This window comes from Garra rufa, chromosome 3 (assembly GCF_049309525.1).
Source record: "Garra rufa chromosome 3, GarRuf1.0, whole genome shotgun sequence".
In the NCBI taxonomy this organism is placed as follows: domain Eukaryota; kingdom Metazoa; phylum Chordata; class Actinopteri; order Cypriniformes; family Cyprinidae; genus Garra; species Garra rufa.
Genome location: NC_133363.1, coordinates 30,582,295 through 30,606,507, shown reverse-complemented (window position 1 = coordinate 30,606,507; position 24,213 = coordinate 30,582,295). Strand labels below are relative to the sequence as shown.

The following is a 24,213-nucleotide window of genomic DNA, read 5'->3' as shown; positions in this document are numbered from 1 at the left end:
ATGAAGCGATCAGCTGTCTGTCATAAACCAACACAACAGCACACGCTTCTCCAGAGCACACCAGCCAGCAGGAGCAAACCAGACGGCACACGTACAGAGGCGCTGTCGACAGCTGAGTTGGGTCTTCAGTTATGCACAGCTAGACTAAAGCAAAGCGAGCCAGTATCCGCGTCAACATGGACTGGTGTACCGGGGAACTAACGTGAAAACATCCTCAAATTGATTTAGCTGACCGTTGTACTCGAACCGGGATGATCTGAAGTATCTTGTTTACTCTCGAAGCTTTTGCATTGAAGCACAATGCACACGTTTGACAGCCGTGCGTAACATTGAATATGACAGAGGACATAATGACGGCTGTGCGCGGAAATCTTTCTCAAACAGCAGGTGCCTCGGGGCAAAAGGATAGCGGACAAACTGAACCGACCAACGGGGCGATCCCTTCCACCTTACCCGCGGAGCTCAGCCAGGACTCCCCGTCCTGCACCAGCGAACTGTCACGCACGTGGCTGCAGTTTGCCAAGACCTTCGTCATTATCTTTCCTATATATGTCTTGGGTTATTTTGAGTTCAGTTTTAGCTGGCTTTTAATCGCACTCACGATATTTTTCTTTTGGAGAAGAAACACGAGGTGTAAGAACACTAGGTTAAATAGAGCACTTTCCTTTTTTGAGCAAGAGGACACGGTTAAACAGGAGCTGGAGGCAACTGAGTTACCCTCATGGGTGAGTTAAACTCTTCTTTCACTGATAACATTTACCGGGTTTCATTTTTGTTTTCTTTTTTTCACATTTTTTTTTTTTATAAAATTGTCCATCACCAAAGCTGCACTAAAAAGACAGAATGAGTTCTCTTTGAGTTGGAGTGTGGTATGTGGGTAGTAGTAATGTTGTTTAAAGTTTGAAATTTGATAAAGAAACACATGATATTTCCTTGTTCAGAGTTGTTTTGCTTCATTCAGGCTTATTAAATTAGGACATCTTGTTTGCTTTTAATGTTTTGTCAATTCACCAAACTCTGTGCTTGAAACAACAACTAAGTTTGGATCCCAGCTGATCCCAGGCTGTCAGACAGGAGGCAGACCAAGACTTTTTGCCCTTTTGTCTGTGAAGGTGAACAGTGTTTTTCCAAATGATGCCACATGTGTCTCTACCAATTTTAAGTCTATTTTTATCTTGTATAAGCATTATCTTGAGCCTAGGCTCATCATGGCTGTAATTAAAAGCCAAAGTGCAACAAAGTAAATACACTTTATGTAATGAGATATTTAGACCTGAAGGGTGAGAACCAATGTTAGTCTGTGTAATTAAAAGTGAGTATTCACCTCCCAGCAGTCTGTATACTATTAAAAATGTAATTTGTACAGAATAATGGTTAAATAAATGTAAATAACAATTAAAGGGGTCAAAACACAGATTTAAATTATTTTAATATGTTCCTTGAGGTTTACTTTTAGTATTAATAAAGTTTTTTTGCACAAAAAATATGTGGAAAAAAATATTTTTTTAACCCTTATTCTGACCCTCTGTCTAAAACGGCCAGTTTTAAGGGGCAGGTCCTTTAAGGCTTGTCAGGAATTGGCCACTGTTATGATTAACGTCATTGCATAGGAAATAGTATCAACGCCCCCTCGCTATTGCATGTGTGTTTTTTACAACATGATTAAAAAAATGGCCATTTCCAGACAAAGCATTATGAAATCATTACGGTTTATGATGCAGCTGCAGTCAGATCTAGTACCATTTCATCTTTCAACAAATGTTTCTTTTTAAACTCTCCATGACACTGCCTCATTTATAAAACAAAATGCTCTGATCAGTCCTCTAACACAATCTGAGATGCCATTAAAAACAAACTATCCACTTGTTCCTTATGCTGGGATCCATCTGATATCTGTACAAAGATGCAAACGAGCTGTTTAAACCAGTGGTGTAGTGCAGGGTATACAGCACTACACCACTGTCAGCTTTGCTTGTACCCACTTGTACCCACTTCTAAATCCCCTCTGAGGCGCATCATTCAGTAGTGATTGTGCGTTAGCCTTAGCCAAAATCATGACAGTCCACCACATGAATAGCATGAATAGACCGGCATGAATTCAATCGCATGTGAATAAATGCAAATATTCCCTAAAAAAAAAAAACATTAAAGACGGTCATGCTGTGAGGACCATGGTGCCGGCTTCCTTTGAAATATGTTTGATTGTGACTGACAGCACAGCGAGTCAGGCGTTAAGTGACTGAACGCCAGTGGGCGGGGCCTATGGTGAGAAGATGACTATTTCACAATGTCTTGCTCTGGAGGCAGTGTTTATGCAAATGTTTGTGCCCGGGTGATGTCACCCTGGCACCCTGTCTTTGCATAGGAAACTGTATCAACACCCCCTGGCTATTGCATATGAATTTTTTGACAACATGATTAAAAAAAAGCAGTAATTTCCAGATGAAGCGTTATGAAACAATTTACTTACAGTTTGTGATGGTGCTGCAGTCAGATCTAGTTCCACTTCATCTTTCAACAAATGTTTCTTTGTGAACTCTCCATGACACTGCCTTGTTTACAAAACAAAATGCTCTAATCAATCCTCAGCCACGATCCGTGATGCCCTTAAAAATAAACAATCCATTGGTTACTTACGCTGGGATCCTTCTGATATCTACAAAGACATGAATGAGCTGTTTAAACCAAATGTGTCAAAACAAAGATCTTTCACTCCTTTTGTCCTATTGACAACAGACTCAAGTGTGAGTATTGTGTCAGAAAGTGCATGCGCATCTGTATACTGTATGTTGACACGACATGACACTTGCATGTCAGACGTTATGTGTCTAAACACCAGTGGGCCGGGCCTATGGTGAGAAGATGTCTATTCGTCAATGTCTTTCTCTGGAGGCAGTGTTTAAGCAAATGCTTGTGCCCCGGTGATGTCACGTTAATTTCCAGAAAAAAGTATTATGAAATCATTTACTTACAGTTTGTGATGCAGCTGCAGTCAGATCTACTACCACTTTATCTTTCAGCAAAAGTTTTTTGTGAACTCTGGCACTCTGCCTCGTTTACAAAACAAAATGCTCCGATCAATCCTCAGACGTGATCCGGGATGCCATCAAAAATAAACTATCCATTCATTCCTTACGCTGGGATCCTTATGCCTGATATCTACAAAGACACAAACGAGCTGTTTAAACCAAATGCGTCAAAGCAAACTTTTTTCGCTACTTTTGTCCTATTGACGAGAGGCTCAAGCGTGAGTATTGTGTCAGAAAGTGAATGTGCATCTGTATACTGTATCCAGTGTAGACAAGATAGCGGCAGTGATTATAATTTTTTTTTTTTGCATTAAGCGTGTCAGCGATTAAGTGACTGAACGCCAGTGACTATTCTGTGATGCTTTGCTCTGGAGGCAGTGTTTATGCAAAAGTCTGTGCCCACCCTGGCACCCTGTCATTGCGTAGGAAATAGTATTAGTGCCCCCTCACTATCGCATGTGTTTTGACATCATGATAAAAAATAAAAAATAAAAAACAGTCATTTCCAGACAAAGCATTATGAAATCATTTACTAGGGATGCACCGATCCATATCGGCCGATCACTTGCGCGTTTTGTCAGTAAAGCCGGTTCTGTAATCAGTGGTAAATGCCATCAGGTGCGTGATTTCACGTTGAGCCGTATATACTACACACAGCCGTTGTTCACTGACGAGCTGCGCACTTTCACACTGATAATGAACATTGATTTGCGCAGCTCGTCGGTAAACAACGGCTGTGTGTAGTATATACGGCTCAACGTGAAATCACGCACCTGATGGCATTTACCGCTGATTACAGAACCGGCTTTACTGACAAAACGCGCAAGCATTATCGGCCGATTCGTATCGGTGCATCCTAGGGATGCTCATTTCGGTTAATTTTCCTGACCGACAACCGCTGCTCGTTATCCGAACATTAACCGTTAACTGATAAAATTAGAATAATAAATTAGTTTAAAATAAAAATAGAATGCACGAGTATCTGTGATGATACATTAAAAATACAAGCAAATGTTTTATTTTAACGTGCAAACAGCAGCATACAGAGCAACAACAAAAACTGTATTGACATATACTTAAATTATCACGCATCAGCTGCGCTTCTGAGAACAGAGAAAATCTGAATGAAAAAAAAGAATAATATAAATAGGCCTACACTAAATATGTATAAATTAAATAACTACCTAATTAAGATGACAAAACTAAAACACACTGAATCCTTTTATGCGCTTTGAAGAACTGTACCGGTCTTATTCTTCTCGTCGGACATAAAAATATATAGCAGGCCAGCCAATACCTCAGTGTGCCTAGTTTTTAACATGTCCACATGCTGTACGGATAGGCAGGACCGCTGCCTGTTAACTCTTAGATCCGCCGAAAAAAACACCATCACAAAAACCCTTTCAATTTGCGGTTCGGGACTTCCATCCACTGTCATATGCGTGTGGAGAAGCGCGTGTTTTACAGCGTTCAGCAATAGCCAATCACAGACATGTATGTTGATTAGATTATCACTGTGGCCAATCAGAGGAGGCTATGTTACAATCCACTCACCAACCAAAGTGCCGGTTTCAGTTTTGCTGATTTCTACACTTTCGCGAACTCTCTTAATAAAACAAAGAAAGTGTTGGCATTATATAAATAAGAGATTAATTGTGCAGTGTAAAGGTTATTTTATTACTTTTTAATAACTTTATGAGATTGCGATGAACTACTCTAGGATGAGTGATAGCTTTCCAGTGATTGTAACGGGAACGCCTATTGCGCACTTTCTAGACTATAATTCATTCAGAATTTGAATACATTCACTCACGGATTCACTCTCTGATAACCCAATAACGCCACTTGCCATTGAGTTGCATATACTACATCTGTTTACTAAGTAAAGGTGAAGCGAAATATGTCTGTACAGCCACACTGCACGTGTCGACACGCGTGCATGAGTAAACAGATAACTTACAAATAGCATTATTTCTTTCACCATGCAGCAAACGTAAAAAAAAAAAGAGTAAAAAAAAAACCTTTTAAACCGTTTAACTGATAGTAATAATCGGTTAAAATTCTTACTGTCGGTTAACGGTTAAACGGTCAATATGAGCATCCCTAGTGCATCCCTATCATTTACTTACAGTTTGTTATGCAGCTGCAGTCAGGTCTAGTACTGCTTCATCTTTTAACAAAAGTTTTGTTGTGAACTCTCCATGACACTGTGCCTTGTTTACAAAACAAAATGCTCCCATCAGTCCACTGACACGATCAAGGCGAACACACATCAGTATACTGCATCCAGCGTTGACAAGATAGCGACAGTGATTGCAATTTCTATTTGCTTTTGACGTGATGCAACACTCACATTCAGAGTGTCAGCCGTTAAGCAACTGAACGCCAGTGGGCGGGCCTATAATGAGAAGACGACTATTTGTCAGTGCCTTGCTCTGGAGGCAGTGTTTATGCAAAAGTTTGTGCCCATGTGACGTCACCGTGGCACCCTGTCATTGCATAGGAAATAGTATTAGTGCCCCCTCGCTATCGCATGTGTTTTGACATCATGATAAAAAATAAAAACACAGTAATTTCTAGACAAAGCATTATGAAATCATTTACTTACAGTTTGTTATGCAGCTGCAGTCAGATCTATTACTGCTTCATCTTTCAACAAATGTTTCTTTGTGAACTCTCCATGACACTGTGCCTCGTTTACAAAACAAAATGCTCCCATCAGTCCACTGACACGATCAAGGCGAACACACATCTATATACTGTATCCAGTGGAGACAAGATAGCAACAGTGATTGCAATTTCTATTTGCTTTTGACGTGACGCAACACTCACATTCAGAGTGTCAGCCATTAAGCGACTGAACACCAGTGGGCGGGGCCTATGGTGGGAAGATGACTATTTGTCAATGTCTTGCTCTGGAGGCAGTGTTTATGCAAATGTTTGTGCCCCAGATCCAAACAAGTTGTTTTTGGAGATTTATGAAATAAATAATTTGTTCATAATGAGGAGGATGTTTTAAGCTATGCACTTGCAGGATGTTTTATTGATACAAAGACCTATTATATGCCAAAAGATGCAAATGCAAAATTTGATTTATCATGTCATGACCCCTTTAAGTAGTTATCTATAATTACCTTACCATATTTGGCAATAAACTACATTATATGTAATTTTATTGTGAAATACTGTTAAAATTATTAAAGAAATTATTTATTGTTAGCAGTGATTAATTATATTAAAGGGGATGTCTTTTGGAGCCTTGAGAATGTATAAACATGCTGGTTCAAAAAAGCTGTACATCTTACAGTCCTTGACCATCCATGTTGGGGATATCTTGGGAATAATAAATTAGTGGTCAGTCAATATGGGATTTCCAATGATGGATTCCCTAAGTGTCATGTTTTCATGTAATGCATCTTCTTGTCTGTGTAGCGTTAGTCAGTTACCAGATACGTTTTCATAAAATGGTCTACACTTCATTTAGTCTTAACTGCTCTTGAGCCTTAATCAAATTACATTCCGGCTTGAGTCAACTTGTCTGTGTGAGATTAGAAGTCTGTTGAACTGGTTTTTGTTGATGAGTTTGAAGTTGTTTTCTAAGAAAATATTTCACAGCAGTGAAGTTATGGATTCTGTGATTGTTCACGTTTTGTGGTTCTGTGCTTTTAAGCCAAGAAGTTTCTTTTGAAACACTTGTTGACTTGTTTGTCCAGTTTCTCTGTGGTTCCTGGAAAGTGTATTATGTCAAGTTTTTGAGAATCTGGGTCTCGAAATCTCTTGCCTAATGGCTTCAAGCTTGCTACACTAATGTCTAGCTAAATGCATTACAGAGTTCAAAGTTACAAAATATGTAAATACATGTAATAACTTTTTTAAATATGTCCCTGATAACAACTTTTTTTACAGTCTTCAGTGTCCTATTTTTAGAAAGACAAACCATTTACATCACAGATTATCACATTCTCATCAAATTATGTCACTGTCAGGAATCTTTAGTCTTTATATCTCTACATTACTGTGGCAACTCTACAATCTGTCTCGCCTCTAGCCAAAATTCATACATACATTCCATAGTTATCTGTCTATGCTCTTGTCAATGAAAGGAATTCCTCAGAGATCTCTAGTGACCATAGAAACACAGTTACCATGGAAACTTTCAGTGTCTTTCTCCACATATCATTAATACTAAACAAAATAGTTAATATTTATTTTGGAGGGATACTCAGTCTAGTGCTGGTTAGAGTAGCTCTAGCTGTGTCCAGTCCTGTTTGTCTTGATTGATGGTTATGCCAAAATATGTCAGTGGGAGAGCTAGCTGAGGAAAGCGCTGTGCTGTCATATATGGTACTCTGCTCGAAGCTACACCGACACTGTTTTGCGATTAAAATAAATTCAGAGTGATTGCACTGCAGAAGGGAGTCACACACCCCCATGTTGTCTCTTGAGATTACAATAAAAATGTTACCATTATAGGACATACAAAAGGAGGTTAACTTCATAGGTGCCACAAACGCATTATCTTCTCATGCTGAGAGCGCATTGTATTCTCAGGTAACCTGATGTGACTTACCTGAGATTTTCCTTTCAGCTTATGCTTAATGTCTTGGAGAGAAGCGTTTATGGTTTTGCAGCTGTGTTACCATAGTGATGAGATTCAAATGTGCCCTATACATTTGTTTTGCTTGTGTGTAGCATTTGTTTATAATTTAAAGCTTTAGTTTTAAGATGTTAAATTGCAGGGGCCTTTTGTGGTCACCAAGGCTACATTCAGACTGTAGGCAAAAGTGGCCGAAAATCCTATTTTTTAGTTTTGCTAATAGACTCCGATCTGTTTTTGTTTCCATAACAATGTGAACAGCACAAACCACATGAAATCTGATCTTTTTGATTCTGATTTGGGCCACTCTCGGTCATAAGTCAGATAGATGTCTGTTTTTTTTTTTGTTTTTTTTTGTTTTTTTGCAGTGTGTGACCTCTTTCTGAATAGTCGTATCATAATTCATGTGAAGTTTATATCACTAAGGTTTAACATTCCTTGGAATTCTGCGTTGACGGGAGACACGCAAAGTTTTTACTTTCCAGAATATGGAAGAAAGCTGCAACTAATGCTCAACTAATGCTGTAAAATATACATGAGAGTCAGTTGGTACTAATAATATTGATAATTTAAATGAACTGATTTGTATATGAATGCTTAAATTACAGTTTTTATAATAATAAAGTTGCAATAACATAATTATATTTCTATGCCAATTCATTTTTTTTTTTTTTTTACTTTTAAATGGTGGCTGTCACAAAAACCTGACTGATTTATTCAAACATAAATTAAACATTGAATAACAGTAAAATTATACTGAAAATATGATACATGGTGCATATATTTTCCAAAACGCTCTTATGTTTTCTAGCTGACTAATGAATGTATGGCTACGGAATATTTTTTCTTCTGAGGTAAATGTTATGTGACATATTCTGTTACAGTGCCTTGCGAAAGTATTCCTACCCCTTAATTTTTTTTCACATTTTGTTATGTTACTGCCTGTTAAACTGCTTTTCAAAAAAAAATTCACTTCAATCAACACACCATACACTATAATGGCACAGCAAAAAAAAAAAGGATTTTAACATCTTTGCAAATTTATTGAATATAAAAAACTTCCATTGCATAAGTATTCTAGGACAAATTAAATTGATCATAGGAGCATTGCTTGTAGATGTTACTACACTTCAAGTGGAGTTAACCTGTGGCAAATTTAATTGAATGGGTATGATTTGACGCACGTCTTAATAAAAGGTCTAACAGATGAAAATGCATATCAGAGCAAGAACCAAGCCCTGCCTGTAGATCTTAGAGACAGGATTGCATCAAGCCACAAATCTGGGGAAGAGTTCAGAAAAAATCTGCTGCATTGAAAAAGTGTGTAGTCACAGAAGTTTATAGTCTCTGCTACCCTTAATGGAAGAAGTCTGAAACAACCACGACTCTTGAGACTTGAGGCTGTAAAGGTGCTTCAACTAAGAACTAAGTTAAGGGTGTGAATACTTATGCAAAGTTCTTATTTCAGTGTTTTATTTTTAATAAATTTATGAAGTTGTGACAATTCTGTTTTTGCATTGTCATTATGGTGCACAGAGTGTAGATTGATGTAGAAACAGTGTTGTTTTTGACAACCATCTTAGATTTAGTCTTAGTTTTAGTCTTTTGGACTAAAATGCTTCTTAGTTTTAGTCAAATTTTAGTCACTTCTATATGTGATAGTTTTAGTCCAATTTTAGTCGACGAAAAGTCAAAAAGGTTTTAGTCTAGTTTTAGTCGACGAAAAGTCAAAAAGGTTTTAGTCAAAAAAAGGGAAAAAAGTAGTCTTTTAACAAATTAATGTAGGTCAGTAAGTATTTTGCTGTTGGGTAGTGTCACTTATAAGTTCTGAAAATAGCAGATCTATAGTTCAACACAATGTGAGCTTCCGGATCGACTATTTTCACCAATAATTACAATAATGAAGGAATGTTTTAGAACATAAAAGACAAACAAGGATGGAATGCTAAAACGGCTTGCCATAGCGTCAGATACTTTTTAAGTCAGGGGTTTGGTGTTGTGGACTTTCCTACTGGTGCAGGGATGTGAGGGAGGCGGAGCGAAAGTCCACAACACCAAATCCCTGACGCTGATTGCTGATTGGGCAGGCAGCGAGCGGATCGTGAAGAAAGGTCAGCTGAAATTGACACTTTATGTTTCAGGCTAGAAATCGCTGATACAACCTTTAAAGCAGAGGACGCGATCAGTTCATGCGCTTCGCGCTGCTGATTCTCTTGAACTGAGGCGCTACAGTGAGTTGTCACTCCACTTTAAACGGCACCATATATTGTTTGAATATTTTAATAAAATGTACAGAATTTGAAAACTGAGACTTTCATATCAAAAGTAAGAAAGCACAGAGCTTACTGTGCTTTATTGGATGGTAGGTGTGCTACAATGTTACGTTCTTTAACTAAAAACAGGCTAGACTAATTGATTCTTGAGATTTAAGACTCAGTATCATTTTGTAAAAATGAGAATCGTTTAAAATCGAGAAATCTGTCATACTTTCATCTTATCCTTGTCCTCCCTATCACGTGTTCACCGCAAACTTGCTGGCTTATGCTGCAGATCACATTTGAATGCATAAACACTAACGTCAGTGGCCTCCACATTTACTTCTGTATGACAGCATGCTGTGTTGTTCTTTTGTGCATGTGGGTCAGTTCAGGACTGTGACCAGTTCACACTTGAATCTGTTAATGGCCACCAAAATAATGTCAATGTCCAAAAAAAAAAAAAAACCTGGATCTGAGCAAAATATCTGAATTGAACACTTAGGCTTGCAATGTGAATGTAGCCATGCTCTCAGAAGTTCTTTGTGTGGTCATTGTTGGATGGAAGATAACTGCATTTTTTGATACCTGATAAGTTAAAGGGGTAGTTCACCTGATTCACTGCAGTGTTAGTGTGTTATCTTGCTCTCTCCCACTGCATGAAACAAACGCAGGCTAAGCATTTTAGGCATGCAGGGATTTCACTGCAGCTACGCTCATCCTTGATCCTGTTTCTCACATACATGATAATAACACTGAAGTGAAAGAAAAGGGGAGAATACACATGGGTGCCACTTTTTTGTATAGAGAATGTTTCACATGTTTAGACTAAGTCTTTTTATTTTGTCATACATTGACTGTTTATATTCCATGCCATCTGTGAACCTAGGGTGTGCGTGTGAAAAATAGCCTGAGGGGTTTCTTCGAATACACTGCAGCATGTTTACAGAAGCAGTCTTGTTCTCTCTCTCGTAATAACATGATACATTTGTATATTTCTCCAACAGGTTCATTATCCAGATGTGGAGAGAGTTGAGTGGTTAAATAAGGTGAGAGAATTATTAGATAATAATTGCCCGTCCCTCAACATTTCTAAGTAATCATCATCCAGCATACATTCATGTGTCTGCAGTTAGTAATATGCAATCTGATACTCTCTAACATTTGCTGTGCACTGGTGTGATAATTCAGTGTGCTTTGCTCATGTTACACTACATGTAGCAACCCCTTTTCTCCATCAGTGTCAAAATCAGTGGCTTTTTAAAATATTCATTGTACATATACATTCAGTGGCTCTCAGCCTTGAAAAAAACATGCCTGATTTGAATATTTCATTGGCAATTTGCCCAGCGGCGTAATTTATGTACCTGAATGGCCTCATGCTTCTGCAAAGTATGTCTGCAACATTCAAAATCATGCAAAACTATTTACATGAAACACTGCAGAACCTAGATGTTTTCAACAAAACTGAGAAGGATAAAATCTCTTATAGTACTGTATTGATACTAATATTATAACCAAAATTTTGAAAAAGCATTTTGAAACTCATAAATGTGATATACATCATATGAATGTAAAAAAAAAATGCTTAATTCTTTCTTTTTTGTTATTTGGCAGTCTACATCTCTTAGATATTATTTGTTTGCTCTCATATGCACAATCGTACATTTATATATGAATAATTATGTATTTGCTGTCCCAGCGTGTCTACCTGGTCTGTTGTCATGGAGAACAGATTCCAAATGCCTAGAGTATTTACAGTTAGTCAAGTTACAACATGTCCTTGAGCCTGTTTAAATGAAAACTGTGAACCGTATCACACAACCTTGTTGTGGAAAATATATTTTGCATGCATTGAAGACTTTGTTTTTAGCATAGCAGTCAAGAGAGTATTAAACAACAGTTAAACTTTTCTGATAACTAATACATTTCCGACTAGCTTATAAGCCAGTGGCAGTAAGAAATGAAGATAACTTAAGTGCCTTGCTTAGTACTGAGCAGATACACTCTTTGCCTTTCAGACAGTGAAACAGATGTGGCCTTACGTGTGTCAGTTTGTGGAGAAGCTGTTTAGAGGAACAATCGAGCCAGCAATCAAAGAAGCCAATGCCCACCTCAGTACATTCAGCTTTACCAAGATTGATCTCGGAGATAAGGTATTCATGCTTATTCTCACTGTCTATTAACATTCAATGCTCACAAAGTGTGTCCTGTTAGAGAATGTGAATCTTTGTTTATAATTCTTAATGTAACATCAGTCAAGCTGGCTTGTATTTTAAAGAGCTTAGGCCCACACTTAGACACCAACGTATTGCATGCACTTTTCTTGGCTCGTTTCACTCTGTCACCTTGAGATTTAACATATCCAGTTATTTAGCCCTAGAGTGTCGTCTTGAAAGGGAATGCAGTGCTTAGCAGTCCACATGCGGCCACATGGTTTTGCTCAGACAGACGACATGAGTCTCCACCTCTTCTCCTCATTATTTCCTGTGCTGTCACCAATGTCCCTATTGATTTTTTTTTTTTTTTAATTAAGAAAAAAAAAAAAAGAAATCAGTAGGCATTGCCTAGCTCATTCACTCAATATAACTCAATATGTGACCCTGGACCACAAAAGCAGTCTTAAGTAGCACGGGTATATTGGTGGCAATAGCTAAAAATACATTATTTATCTTTTATGCCAAAAATCGTTTGGATATTAAGTAAAGATCATGTTCCATGAAGATATTTTGTAAATTTTCTACCGTAAATATATCAAAATTATTATTATTTTTTTTAGTAATGTTCATTGCTAATATCTTTAAAGGTGATTTTCACCCTCAGGCTTCAGAATTTCAAATAGTTGAACATCGGCCAAATTTTGCAAGCTTTCAGATTTCCAATTTCCAAAAATTGACCCTTATGACTGGTTTTGTGGTCCAGGGTCACATATAGGGGGAATTGATTTAATAGCCCTATAAAAATTGTATCTATATATTTTTATATTGTGTAGGATATTTATAGTCCTGTTAAAAGTATAGAATGGCATGTTTTTAACAATTTAAGGGCATGCTATTGTATAACAGAAGGTTTTCTGTTGTAATTGTTTGTTTATACACTGATTTATGTTTTTTAAATAAGTTTTTTTTTGCTCATCAAGGCTGAATGTGTTTGTATAAAGGAAAACTGTAATTTTGTGAAATATTAATGCAATTTAAAATAACAGTTTTCTATTTTAATATACTTAAAATATAATTTAGTCCTGTGAAGCAAAGCTGAAGTTTTAACATCATTACTCCAGTCTTCAGTGTCACATGATCCTTCAAAAATCATTCTAATATGCTGATTTATAATCAGTGTTGGAATCAGTTTATAATAATAAAGTACTTTTAAAGGCAATTAATTAGATGAATGCATCTACCCATCTTCAGATCAGCTGCACAGGAAAAGTGTTCAACAATTTCTGAGGTGTTTTTTTTCAGTCTCTGGTACACATTTTATTTTATTTTAGTTAATATTTTATTTTATTTTTTAGTTTTATTGTTCCTCTAGTCAGTTATTCTGGTGTTTTTGTGTGCACACCTAGTTACCGCAGCTGACAGCCTTTCTGTTCTTTGAGCCTTTGAATAGTAAGAACAGACTGTGCTTCAGCAGACCACTGCTATAAGACACAGTATACATTTCATACAAATCTGTAAATATAACTAGGCATTAATTCTAAAGCCTCTTTAAACATTTCATTGTGTAAATCATATACTTGGCTTATGCAGCCTAGAGTTCACAATGGGAGTTAATGCTGTTATAGCCTGTATTGTGAGGGCATGAAACATGCATGCATTGTGTTGTCTATTAAAGCACTATTAGCAAGTAAAATTTCTAAACAAATAAACAGTTTACATCATTTTTTCCAAAGGAAATGAATAAATAAGTCGATTGAAGACCAATGCAGTATAATTGATACTATATATGTAACCTGTAACACTATATTTCATTCAAAAACCGTGTAGGTCATTTGCAGTGTAAGACCATCTTGTATATTTTATTGAAGATAAGACATTGCTTCACTACTTAACACTAAAAAGACATTTCACTAAAAAGCTATATATTGCATCAGGAGTAGAAAGGTTGACGTAAGAAATTTAAACCTTTTGGAAAAGCTGACCAGCTGTCAGATGGAAATAGTTTATGTTGTCAGGGCTCTGTGAAGGAATGCATGCTGGTCAAAGAAATGTCAACCCCCTGACAGGGCATCTGTGCTCATCTCTGTCACAGCCTCTCAGAATCAATGGGGTCAAAGTTTACTCTGAGAACGTGGACAAGCGGCAGATCATCATGGACCTTCAGATCAGGTGACGTCACATTATATATGCAATCTTTTATTTAACTTCCTGGTTTTCCAGCAGGTTTTAATATTTATCTTTTCTTTTATAGCTACGTTGGAAATACTGAAATCGATGTGGATGTCAAAAGGTACTACTGTAGAGCAGGGATCAAAAGTATACAGGTATATTGTTATCATCTTCTCATTAAACATTTTAAAAGTGATATTCTCTGCTCTTGTGCCACATAAAGCAGTAGGATTGTATTCTCCACTGTTGTTTGTTCACACCACATGTATACAGCAGCACTGTTATGTATGGCATCTTCCATCTTCCATGACTCAATGGATTATGTTAGCCAAGGCCAGAGAGTTAATTTGTTGGATACAGAGAAGCTCTTTCCTATATTGTGACGCAACCACGTGTTTCATGGAAGGAATCCAGTCGACTGTAGAACGGAGCCTATTTTTATTTTTACAGAAAGGGTGTGTGTGTATTTATAGGGAGGCGTGTAACCAAATACTAAAATGCCCTTGTACCGTTTGTAGTGCATGATCAGATACACACACACATGCTCACACAATGACCGTTTTGTACATGATTTATGGACTTGTTTCATTCTATTGCATTAAATGCATAGCAGAGTAAACTCTCTGTGTGACAGCATGCTGTGTTTATGTATGATGTATTTTTTACTATATAGCGAGGAGCTTTATAATACCTGGACTGGAGAGAGCTGTTCGCATTGCCATTTATCTCTGCAAGTGAAGTGTAAGGCTGCCATCTTTGCTCAGTTCCAGAAAAACATATTAGCACATTTCATGGCTTTAAGAGCACTCATAAAATAATTACCCACTGGCAAAAGAGGTACAATAATATAATGAAATACTTTTGCGTTTTACAAGTCACAAAATTCAAATTAGTGAGTAAGGCAAGCCAAGTGTATGTATATAGCATCTTTCGTGCACTCTCAGAAAAAAAGGTATAAAAGCTGTCACTGGGGCAGTAAGCTTTCAGAAGTTACATTTTTGTACCTTATTTACCCCTATAGGGTGCATATACAGTCAAGCCCGAAATTATTCATACTCCTGGCAAATTCTGACTTAAAGTTACTTTTATTCAACCAGCAAGTTTTTTTTTTTTTATTAGAAATGACACAGACATCTCCCAGAAGATAATAAGACGATGTACAAGAGGCATCATTGTGGAAAAAATTATTACTCATCTTTTATTTACATTTGAACAAAAAGTGGCATGTCCAAAATTATTCATACCCTTCTCAATAATCGATAGAAAAGCCTTTATTGGCTATTACAACAATCAAACGCTTCCTATAATTGCTGACCAGCTTTCATTCATCTTTAGCGCTGAGCTCCAACTCTTTCAGGTTGGAGGGTCTCCTTGCCATCACCCTGATCTTTAGCTTCCTCCACAGATTCTCAATTGGATTTAAGTCAGGACTCTGGCTGGGCCACTGCAAAACGTTAATGTTTTGTCTGCTAACCATTTCTTCACAGCTTTTGCTGTGTGTTTTGTGTAGTTGTTGTGCTGAAATGTCCACTGGTGCCCAAAGCCAGTTTCTCTGCAGACTGCCTGATGTTGTTGTTGAGAATTTTGATGTATTGCTCCTTTTTCATGGTGCCGTTTACTGTGATTAGGTTCCCTGGTCCACCGGCTGAAAAACACCCCTAAAACATTAGGTTCCCACCACCATGTTTGACAGTGGGGATGGTGTTCTTAGGGTTGAAGGCTTCTCCTTTTTTTACGCCAAATGAAGGCTACATCATTGTGGACAAACAATTAAATTTTTGTTTCATCTGACCATAAAACAGAAGACCAATCGGTCTGTATATAGTAAACACAAACATTCATCTCAGTAACATCTATATGTTAATTAGAATTACGATGCGATCAAATGGCACTAAACATACGCACGTGAATTACACGCGCATCACTTCTCCGCATTCAATATGAACTGAACTACAACATCACCTGATGACAACGGTCAGATATACAGCGGTAACATATGACGGGTAAAGAAAGATTCATTCATTTACATTCATGCACGCACATCTACAACTCACTGACGAGTGACGATAGCAGAGAATGAAACCGAAAGTAACTTGAACAACTCCGGCAGAACTACAGTCAGCGCTCTACATGCACAACTTAATCATATGCCAATAGCAAGTCTACCTTTACAAAATGAATAAGGAATTTAGTACATTATTAAATTAGAACGATAGTATCGTGTATCGGCGATCTCTCAGGCTGACGATAGGGCGATATGAAAATTGAGCATATCGCCCAACACTAAACCCAGTGGTGTACAGTGTTCGTTGGACTGTCTGCCTTGAGATGTTGCCACCAGCAGAGCCCAGATTCATCAGGATGGCCTTGGTGGTGATCCTTGGATTCTTTTTTACCTCTCTCACTATCCTCCTGGCCAGCACAGGTGTCACTTTTCACTTTTCGACCAGATCCTCTGAGATTTTTCACAGTGCGGAACGTCTTGTATTTTTTAGTAATACTTTGCACTGTAGCCACTGGAACTTCAAAACATTTAGATATGGTCTTCTAGCCCTTTCCTGACTTGTGAGCAGCCGCAGGTCCTCAGTGTGCTCCTTTGTCTTAGCCATGACTGTCCACAAACCAACAACAGAGAGCTTCTGTTTTTCACCTGTTGATTGAAACAGCTTCAATGAATCAGGGTAATTAGGATGCTTTAGAACAGCTTTGACTATTTGGAATGGTATAGAACTTTGGATTTTCCCATAGACTGTGACAGTTTGCAAAGGGTATGAATAATTTTAAGCCTGTGTCATTTCCGGTCAAAATAACTTGCTGGTTGAATAAAAGTAACTTTAAGTCAGAATTTGCCAGGCGTCTGAATAATTTCAGGCTTGACTGTAAGTACCTTAAAGGTACATAGTAGTACCTAAGGTCTACATATTAGTACCTAAATGGTACAGATTTGTACCTTTCAAAAAGGTACCTCCCCATAGGAAAGAAATAGAAATAGAGTAAAAAAATAAAAGAAAGAAAAATATTATTAAAATCAGTTACTTAGCTATTCACAACATAACACAATGCTATGGCATCATCAAGCCACTGTAATCACTGCATTGCAGAATGAATAAGCCGTTAATCTACACTGACTGAACTTATGTGATCTCTTCCACATATGGTTCCATAAAGGACTACTTGAGACAGGACATTCCCTTGAGTTATTTTTTCTCATTAGCAGCTCTTTGGTAATGAATGATTGTTCAAAACAGAAGCTCATACAGTAATTCTGTTGCTCAGAGCTGAAGTGATGGCTGAGAAGGTGAAATCACTGAGCATGTGGAGTGCTGTCAGAAGTAAAATAATAAATGCATCAGTGTCAGGATCCTGAAATATTCATCATCAGTCTGGGGCGCGTAGTGGTTAGTTTGACAGCGCTGCTCTCTCACAAAATCTTGTTTTCCAGAAATGAAAACCATCCTTAGAACAAAATAAATTCACATGAAATACAAATTTGTCATTCCATTTGAGGACTGCTAGGCTAATGGTGATAAAGTGGGCTGTTCCTAATGAAGACAGCAAAGATTTCATTAATATAATCTGGTGAATGCCAATTTTTATTTAGCTTTTTTAGTTAAGGCTCAATCAGAGAAGGGTAAACACACCAAACCTCTAGTGAGAATCCATACCAGCGTTTCAAAGTTTAATGTGACTTGTCTGTCTCATTTCTCTTTCTCTCTCTGTATGTACTTGGCTGCATGTATGAATAGCTACATGGAGTTCTGCGGGTGATTCTTGAACCACTTTTGGGGAATATGCCGCTGGTTGGTGCTCTTTCCCTCTTCTTCCTCAAGAAGCCAGTGAGTTTATGAACTATTTATTACTATTATATTTATTACTACTATTGTATGTACTATTCCTTAATGAGGACTGAAGTTTCTTTGTTTCTGATAAAGATGGAACTGTAATATTACTGTGTGGACATTTTTCACATTTGCTGCCTCATGTCCTGCACCTATGTTTAACTTGAATTTCAGTGTGAGCTTTTCCCCCAAAACATCTATTTTACCATAATATATAAAGGAGCGTTGTCTTTAATGTGAATAAACATGTTTCTACTGTGCGTACAAAGGGTGAGTGTTAGGAAGAAAGGATCTCAAGGAAGGAGTGTCTTGAAGACATCTGATGAGATGACTATTAAATAAGGTTGTGAATGCTGAAAGAAGATAAGGCAGAAGTCAGTGTGGAATGTGAGTGGGCAGTGGCTTGGTTCTTGTAAAACAGCAGGAAATGTTTAACTTTACATCACTGAGTACATCATAGAGTCCTCAGTAATGAGTGCATGCAGAAGACTGAGAATGTCTAGGAAGAATTATTTCTACTTCCATTAACTGCAGCTGAATACGAATATAGAGCCATTACGATACACTGCCATTCAAATGTTTGGAAAGTTTCTTATGCTCATCAAGGCTTTGTTTATTTAATCACAAATACAGAGAAGGAAAATAATGTTGTGAAAAACTATTATGATGTAAAATAACGTTTTTCTATTTGAATATATTAAAACGTAATTTATTAAATGTAATTTATTCCTCAAAGCTGAATTTTCAGCATCATTACTCATAATCATTCTAATATACTGATTTATTATCAATGTTGAAAACAGTTTTGCTGCTTAATATTTTATTGGATCCTGTGATACTTTTGATGGATAAAATGTTAAAATAGAAAAGCATTTATTTAAAATTGAAATATTTTCTAACAATATACACTACTGTTCGAAAGTTTGGGGTCAGTAAATTTTTATTATTATTTTTTTTTAAAGAAATAAATAATTTTATTCAGCTAGGTATGTGTTCAATTGATAAAAGTGATAGCAAAGACTTATATATATATTTTATTTTAAATATTTAGATTTCGAGTAAATGCTGTTCTTTTTATCTTTTTATTCATCAAAGAATCTTGGGAAAAAGTATCCCAGGTTCTAAAAACTAATAAGCAGCACAGGTGTTGCCAACATATATAATTCTAATAATAAATCAGCATGTTGGAATAATTTCTGAAAGATTGTGTGTCACTGAATACTGAAGTAATAGCTGATGGAAATTCAGCTTTGCATTACAGGAATAAATTATATTTTAAAGTATATTAAAATTGAAACCATTATTTTATATTTTAATGACATGTCGCAATATTATTTTTTCTGTATTTTTGATCAAATAAATACAGCCTTGACAAGCATAAGAAACTTCTTTAAAAACAGTACTGATCCCAAACTTTTGAATAGCAGTGTATATCTACAGATGTTGTAGTTATCATTGATGGAGGGGAAAAAGTCTAGAACTAGAAGTTCCCCAATGTATTTCCTTTGTATCGACATGTTCTAAAACATTTCTCAGAATATATTTTTAATGTTTCACAGAAGAAGAAAATCATACAGGTTTGGAACAACTTGTGATGACACAATTCCCATCATTTTGACAGTGATATCTCTTTAATGTGCTTGTAAAAACACAAAGATCTATTGCTTTAAAGATTGTCCTTGACCAAACACATATTTTTCCACACATTCAATAAAGTCCAATTTAGTTGGCCTATAGAGGATTTTTGATCCTCTATAGGATATATTTTTGAAAGAAAAAGAGAAACTTGTCTTTTGCAAAACTGCATGATTGAGGTTCTATTTAAAGGTTTGCTAACTAGCATAAAATGATCTTAACAGCTTTACCACATGCATATAGCAGTGGCAGACAGTCAGCGTCACTGACCCAGATTCTACAGTCTCTCAGTACCAGATTAGTAGCAGAGCTAATTTCACAGCAGGTTATCACAGCTCAGCCTGATTCTAGCACACATTCTACTGCTATTCCTGAATGAAGGCTTGAATGAGACAGGTGTGGGAAAACTGAATGAGTTTGAGTCCTGTGTGAGGTGTCCAGTGTCCTGCGGCCTGACTATACTGTGATGCACTGCAGAGGTGACTTCTCTTCATATATATTTCTCTGCAGTGTGGGCGACACTGAAAAAAATTCACAGGGGGAAAGAGGCTAAGAGCACAGTTTTATATTGCATCCCAGTTTTAATGGATGTTTCTATATCTGTATTCTCCTTCCATCCATTCTTCGCTCTTTCTTTCTTGTTTATGTTCTGGTACACTGAGACACTGATTGCTCTCATCACTGTAACAAACAGTACATAGTATTTTTATTTATGTGCTGGCTTTACAGTGAGACTTGACATCACCGTTGATATTATATTACTGCCTCAGGCATGTTTAGACATATTGTATTGTTGTTTGTCTTTTTGTGTTATCTGGTTTTGTGCTTGTTTCCATCCTCTGGACAGACAATCTGTATTTTCTCTGTGTTAGCAGTGTAGTCTGTTTATGTTATCTATATGCTTGATTCTCTCTTTTTCTTTCAGCTATTGGACATAAACTGGACAGGCCTCACAAATATATTGGACATTCCAGGGCTTAAGTAAGTGAACTTTTTCTTCCTATAATGGATTATATCTTTAATTACTAAGACAACAATCTGTGTTTCTAGGAATGACTTTTTTAAGTCCTGCAAAGCATTTGATATAACCTCTGGTTTATGCTGGTCAGGCTTCTGATTCTGTTTTGATTTCAGGGCCTCTTGGTTCTTGTCCACAGATTTGTAAAATGTTGAGTCTAAACCTCTTTTTTTTTTTTTTTGTTCATTTACTTGGTTGTAGGCCTGTTTGCTGTAGATAATTGAAAGAGCCTTTGTTCCGCAGTTTTAGTGCATAATCAATGTAAGACATCCGTCTTTCTCTCTAATGTATTATGTTGACTTTAACTATAAGCTTTTACGCTTTTTATGATTAGACTGTCTCACTTTTGAGTAGTGATGAATTTAGCTTTTTGGCCACTTTACCTGAACAATTATCAGTCTGACACACTTGACTGAATTTATGTTTCGCACATAAAGGTTTATGCTTAAATGCTTTAAACTTGTCAACTAAGTTTTGTAGACTTTCAAATGTTGCCTTTGTATGTATTTATACACCTTAATAAAGAGTAAATACCTATTGTATATAATAAATGAATATTATATAACTCTATATTTCTATATTTCACTCTAAGATCAAACACTTTACTATGGAAGCCCGTTTCTGCCACTGAATAAAAAATAAAAAAGGTAATTGCGAGTTTATCTCACAATTCTAACTTTTTCTCACAATTGCAAGTTTACATCTCGCAATTGCGTAATACAAGCCTGCAGAATTACACTGAATAAACTCACAATTGCGAGATATAAACTCACAATTCTGACTTTTTTTCTCAGAATTGCATGATATAAACATACAATTGTGAGTTATAAAGTCAGAATAGCGGGATATAAACTTGGGGTTGTGAAGAAAAATGTCATAATTGCCCGTTTTTATCTTAGAATTGTAGAGCTGCAAAACGATTAGTTGTGATTAATCGATTCAAAATAAAAGTTTATGTTTGCATACCATATGTGTGTGTACTGTGTATATTTATTATGTATATATAAGTACACACATATACTGCTGTTCAAAAAATTTGGAATCAGTAAGACTTGTGATGTTTTTTTTAATGAAGTCTCTTACACTCATCAAGACTGCATTTATTTGGTCAAAAATACAAACAAAAAAAACAATAATACTGCAAAATGTTATTACAATATAAAATAATCTTAATTTTCATCAGCCATTACTACAATCTTCAATGTCACATGATCCATCAGAAATCATTCTAATATGCTGATTTATTATTAGAATCATACATGTTGGCAACAGTTGTGCTACCAAATATTTTTTGAAACCTGTGATACTTTTTTTCAGGATCCTTTGATGAATAAAAAGTCAAATAGAACAGCATTTATTCAAAATATAAATCTTTTCTGACAATATAATTAATAATAAAAGTCTTTACTATCACTTTTTATAAATTTAACACACTTTTAATTATATAAAAGTAATAATTTCTTTAAAAAAGTGAAAGAATAAAAATGTACTGACCCCAAACTTTTGAACAGTATTGTATATTGTTAGAAAAGATTTATATTTTAAATAAATGATTTAAAAAATATTTTAAATATAAATCGAACATATTTTTCCTTAATATATACATGTTTGCGTGTGTATTCATTTATACATAATAAATATACACAGTACACACATATAGTATGCAAACATACTTATTTTGAGTTTATTAATCACACTAATCATTTTGCAGCTCTACAAAATTGTGAGATATAAACTCGCAATTGCATGTTATAAAGCCGAATTGCAAGATATAAACTTGCAATTCAGAAAGTCACAAATGTGAGATTTTAGTTATCTTGCAATTCTGATTTTTTTTTTTTTTTTTTAAATGGGGCATCAGATGCCCATTTTCCACAAGTTCATATGATTCTTTAGGGTCTTAATGGAAATCTATAAAATACTTTGGTAAAAAAGTCTCAATAGTAGTGTAAAAAAACACCCTTTTACATTGTCAAAATCAACTAATATTATTGCATGGTATCCCCTTAAATGCAAATGAGCTCTGCTCGCCCGCCCCTCTCTGCCTGGGATGATGAGACGTGATGTTTACTTTAGCCACATTTAGCAGCGAAACTTGCCAACAAGCACATTATTAAGAAAGGCCATCTGCAAATATTTATAAAAAACCCTTATACTCACTCCTGCTGTGGCTGAAGCTGCATCACGAATGATTCGTACAAACATAGATGGATATGTAGATCAGAATCGGCACTTTCCTTTTAAAAAATGAAAGTAACATTAATCCTCTGCGTCTTCAGCAGCTCAGATGTTGGGAGTAAATGACGACTGCTATGTTAAGTATTACATCCAACAACAGAACACCTCAATCGCTCAATCTGAGACATTCTTGTCTTCCCCTGCACCGACACAATGGCAATCGGAGTCGGACAATTTCAACTCGGTGAGGGCAGGTCTAAGGTAAGACGCTCATGTCAATCTACTATCGTGGGAGCGACCTCTGACTGTGTTTCGTCACACCGACAAGAAGCTGAGAATGACCTGATTTGAAAAAGGGGATATTACTTTTAAAGATTAAAACAATACCACTGGGTGGATTTTTATCATCATCAATTGCGAGTAATAAAGTCAGAACTACAAGATATAAACTTGCAATTCTGACTTTTTTTCTTAGTGTTGCATAATACAAACTCAAGATGTAAACTCGCAATTCTAAGAAAAAAGTCACAAATAAACTTTATAACTCACAATTGCGAGTTTATATAAATCTAAGGACAAAAGATGACATCACTGAATTCAATGATGAACTGCCTTTAACTGAAAATTGATTGTTTACTGTTGTCCTTTTGCATTATTGACACACTATTGTCCTATTTAATACTGTAAAGTTCTTTTGACACATCCTGTATTGTTAAAAACGCTATATAAATAAAGGTGACTTGACTTTACTTGACAAAAAGTGATGCAAGCTTGTATCACGCAATTCTGAGGGGGAAAAAAGTCAGAATTGTGAGATAAAATGTTGCGATTACCTTTTTCTTATTTTTTTTATTCAGTGGTGAAAATGGGCTTCCATACTTTCTTCCCTTGGCTGTGTGATGAAACTTGAATTAGAAATAATGTTACTGGTGATTATTAATAAAAATAAAATTACATCCAATATCAAACTTGCTAGTGGCTATGAGGAACTGTTCGCTTAAAATAAGCTACGTCATAGGCATAGTAATATAATTTTAATCATGTTTCAACCTGCTCCATCTACTTCAAATACAGCAAGCAGAATAACATTTACTGCATTCCCAATTAAGTTAGAATAATTAAATTGATGCATTATGCATGTAGATTCAAGCTACACGTTTTTCCAGTGTGTTCCCTAGGAATCATTTAGACGCATTAACTAAAATAATGTATAGTGTTCCCTGTAATGCAGATTAAAGAGACCCTTAATGTGTTGCTGTAACATACTGTCTGCAGTAAAAAGTTGGAGCAGGTTCATGAGTGTTGCACTTCTGGTTGTGCTGATCACACACACA

At 36.2% G+C, this 24,213-nt stretch overlaps 1 protein-coding gene across 1 annotated transcript in view; it reads left to right on the top strand.

Moving 5' to 3' along the window:
- Nucleotides 1-24,213, top strand: part of LOC141331545 (extended synaptotagmin-2-like) — a 43,018-nt gene continuing 18,805 nt past the window's right edge. The window contains exons 1-8 of the mRNA XM_073836600.1: nucleotides 1-162; nucleotides 315-725; nucleotides 10,889-10,930; nucleotides 11,903-12,037; nucleotides 14,133-14,209; nucleotides 14,292-14,364; nucleotides 17,956-18,045; nucleotides 20,609-20,664. Of these exons, the coding sequence (XP_073692701.1) occupies nucleotides 1-162; nucleotides 315-725; nucleotides 10,889-10,930; nucleotides 11,903-12,037; nucleotides 14,133-14,209; nucleotides 14,292-14,364; nucleotides 17,956-18,045; nucleotides 20,609-20,664 (1,046 nt within the window). The remainder of the gene's footprint in view (nucleotides 163-314; nucleotides 726-10,888; nucleotides 10,931-11,902; nucleotides 12,038-14,132; nucleotides 14,210-14,291; nucleotides 14,365-17,955; nucleotides 18,046-20,608; nucleotides 20,665-24,213) is intronic.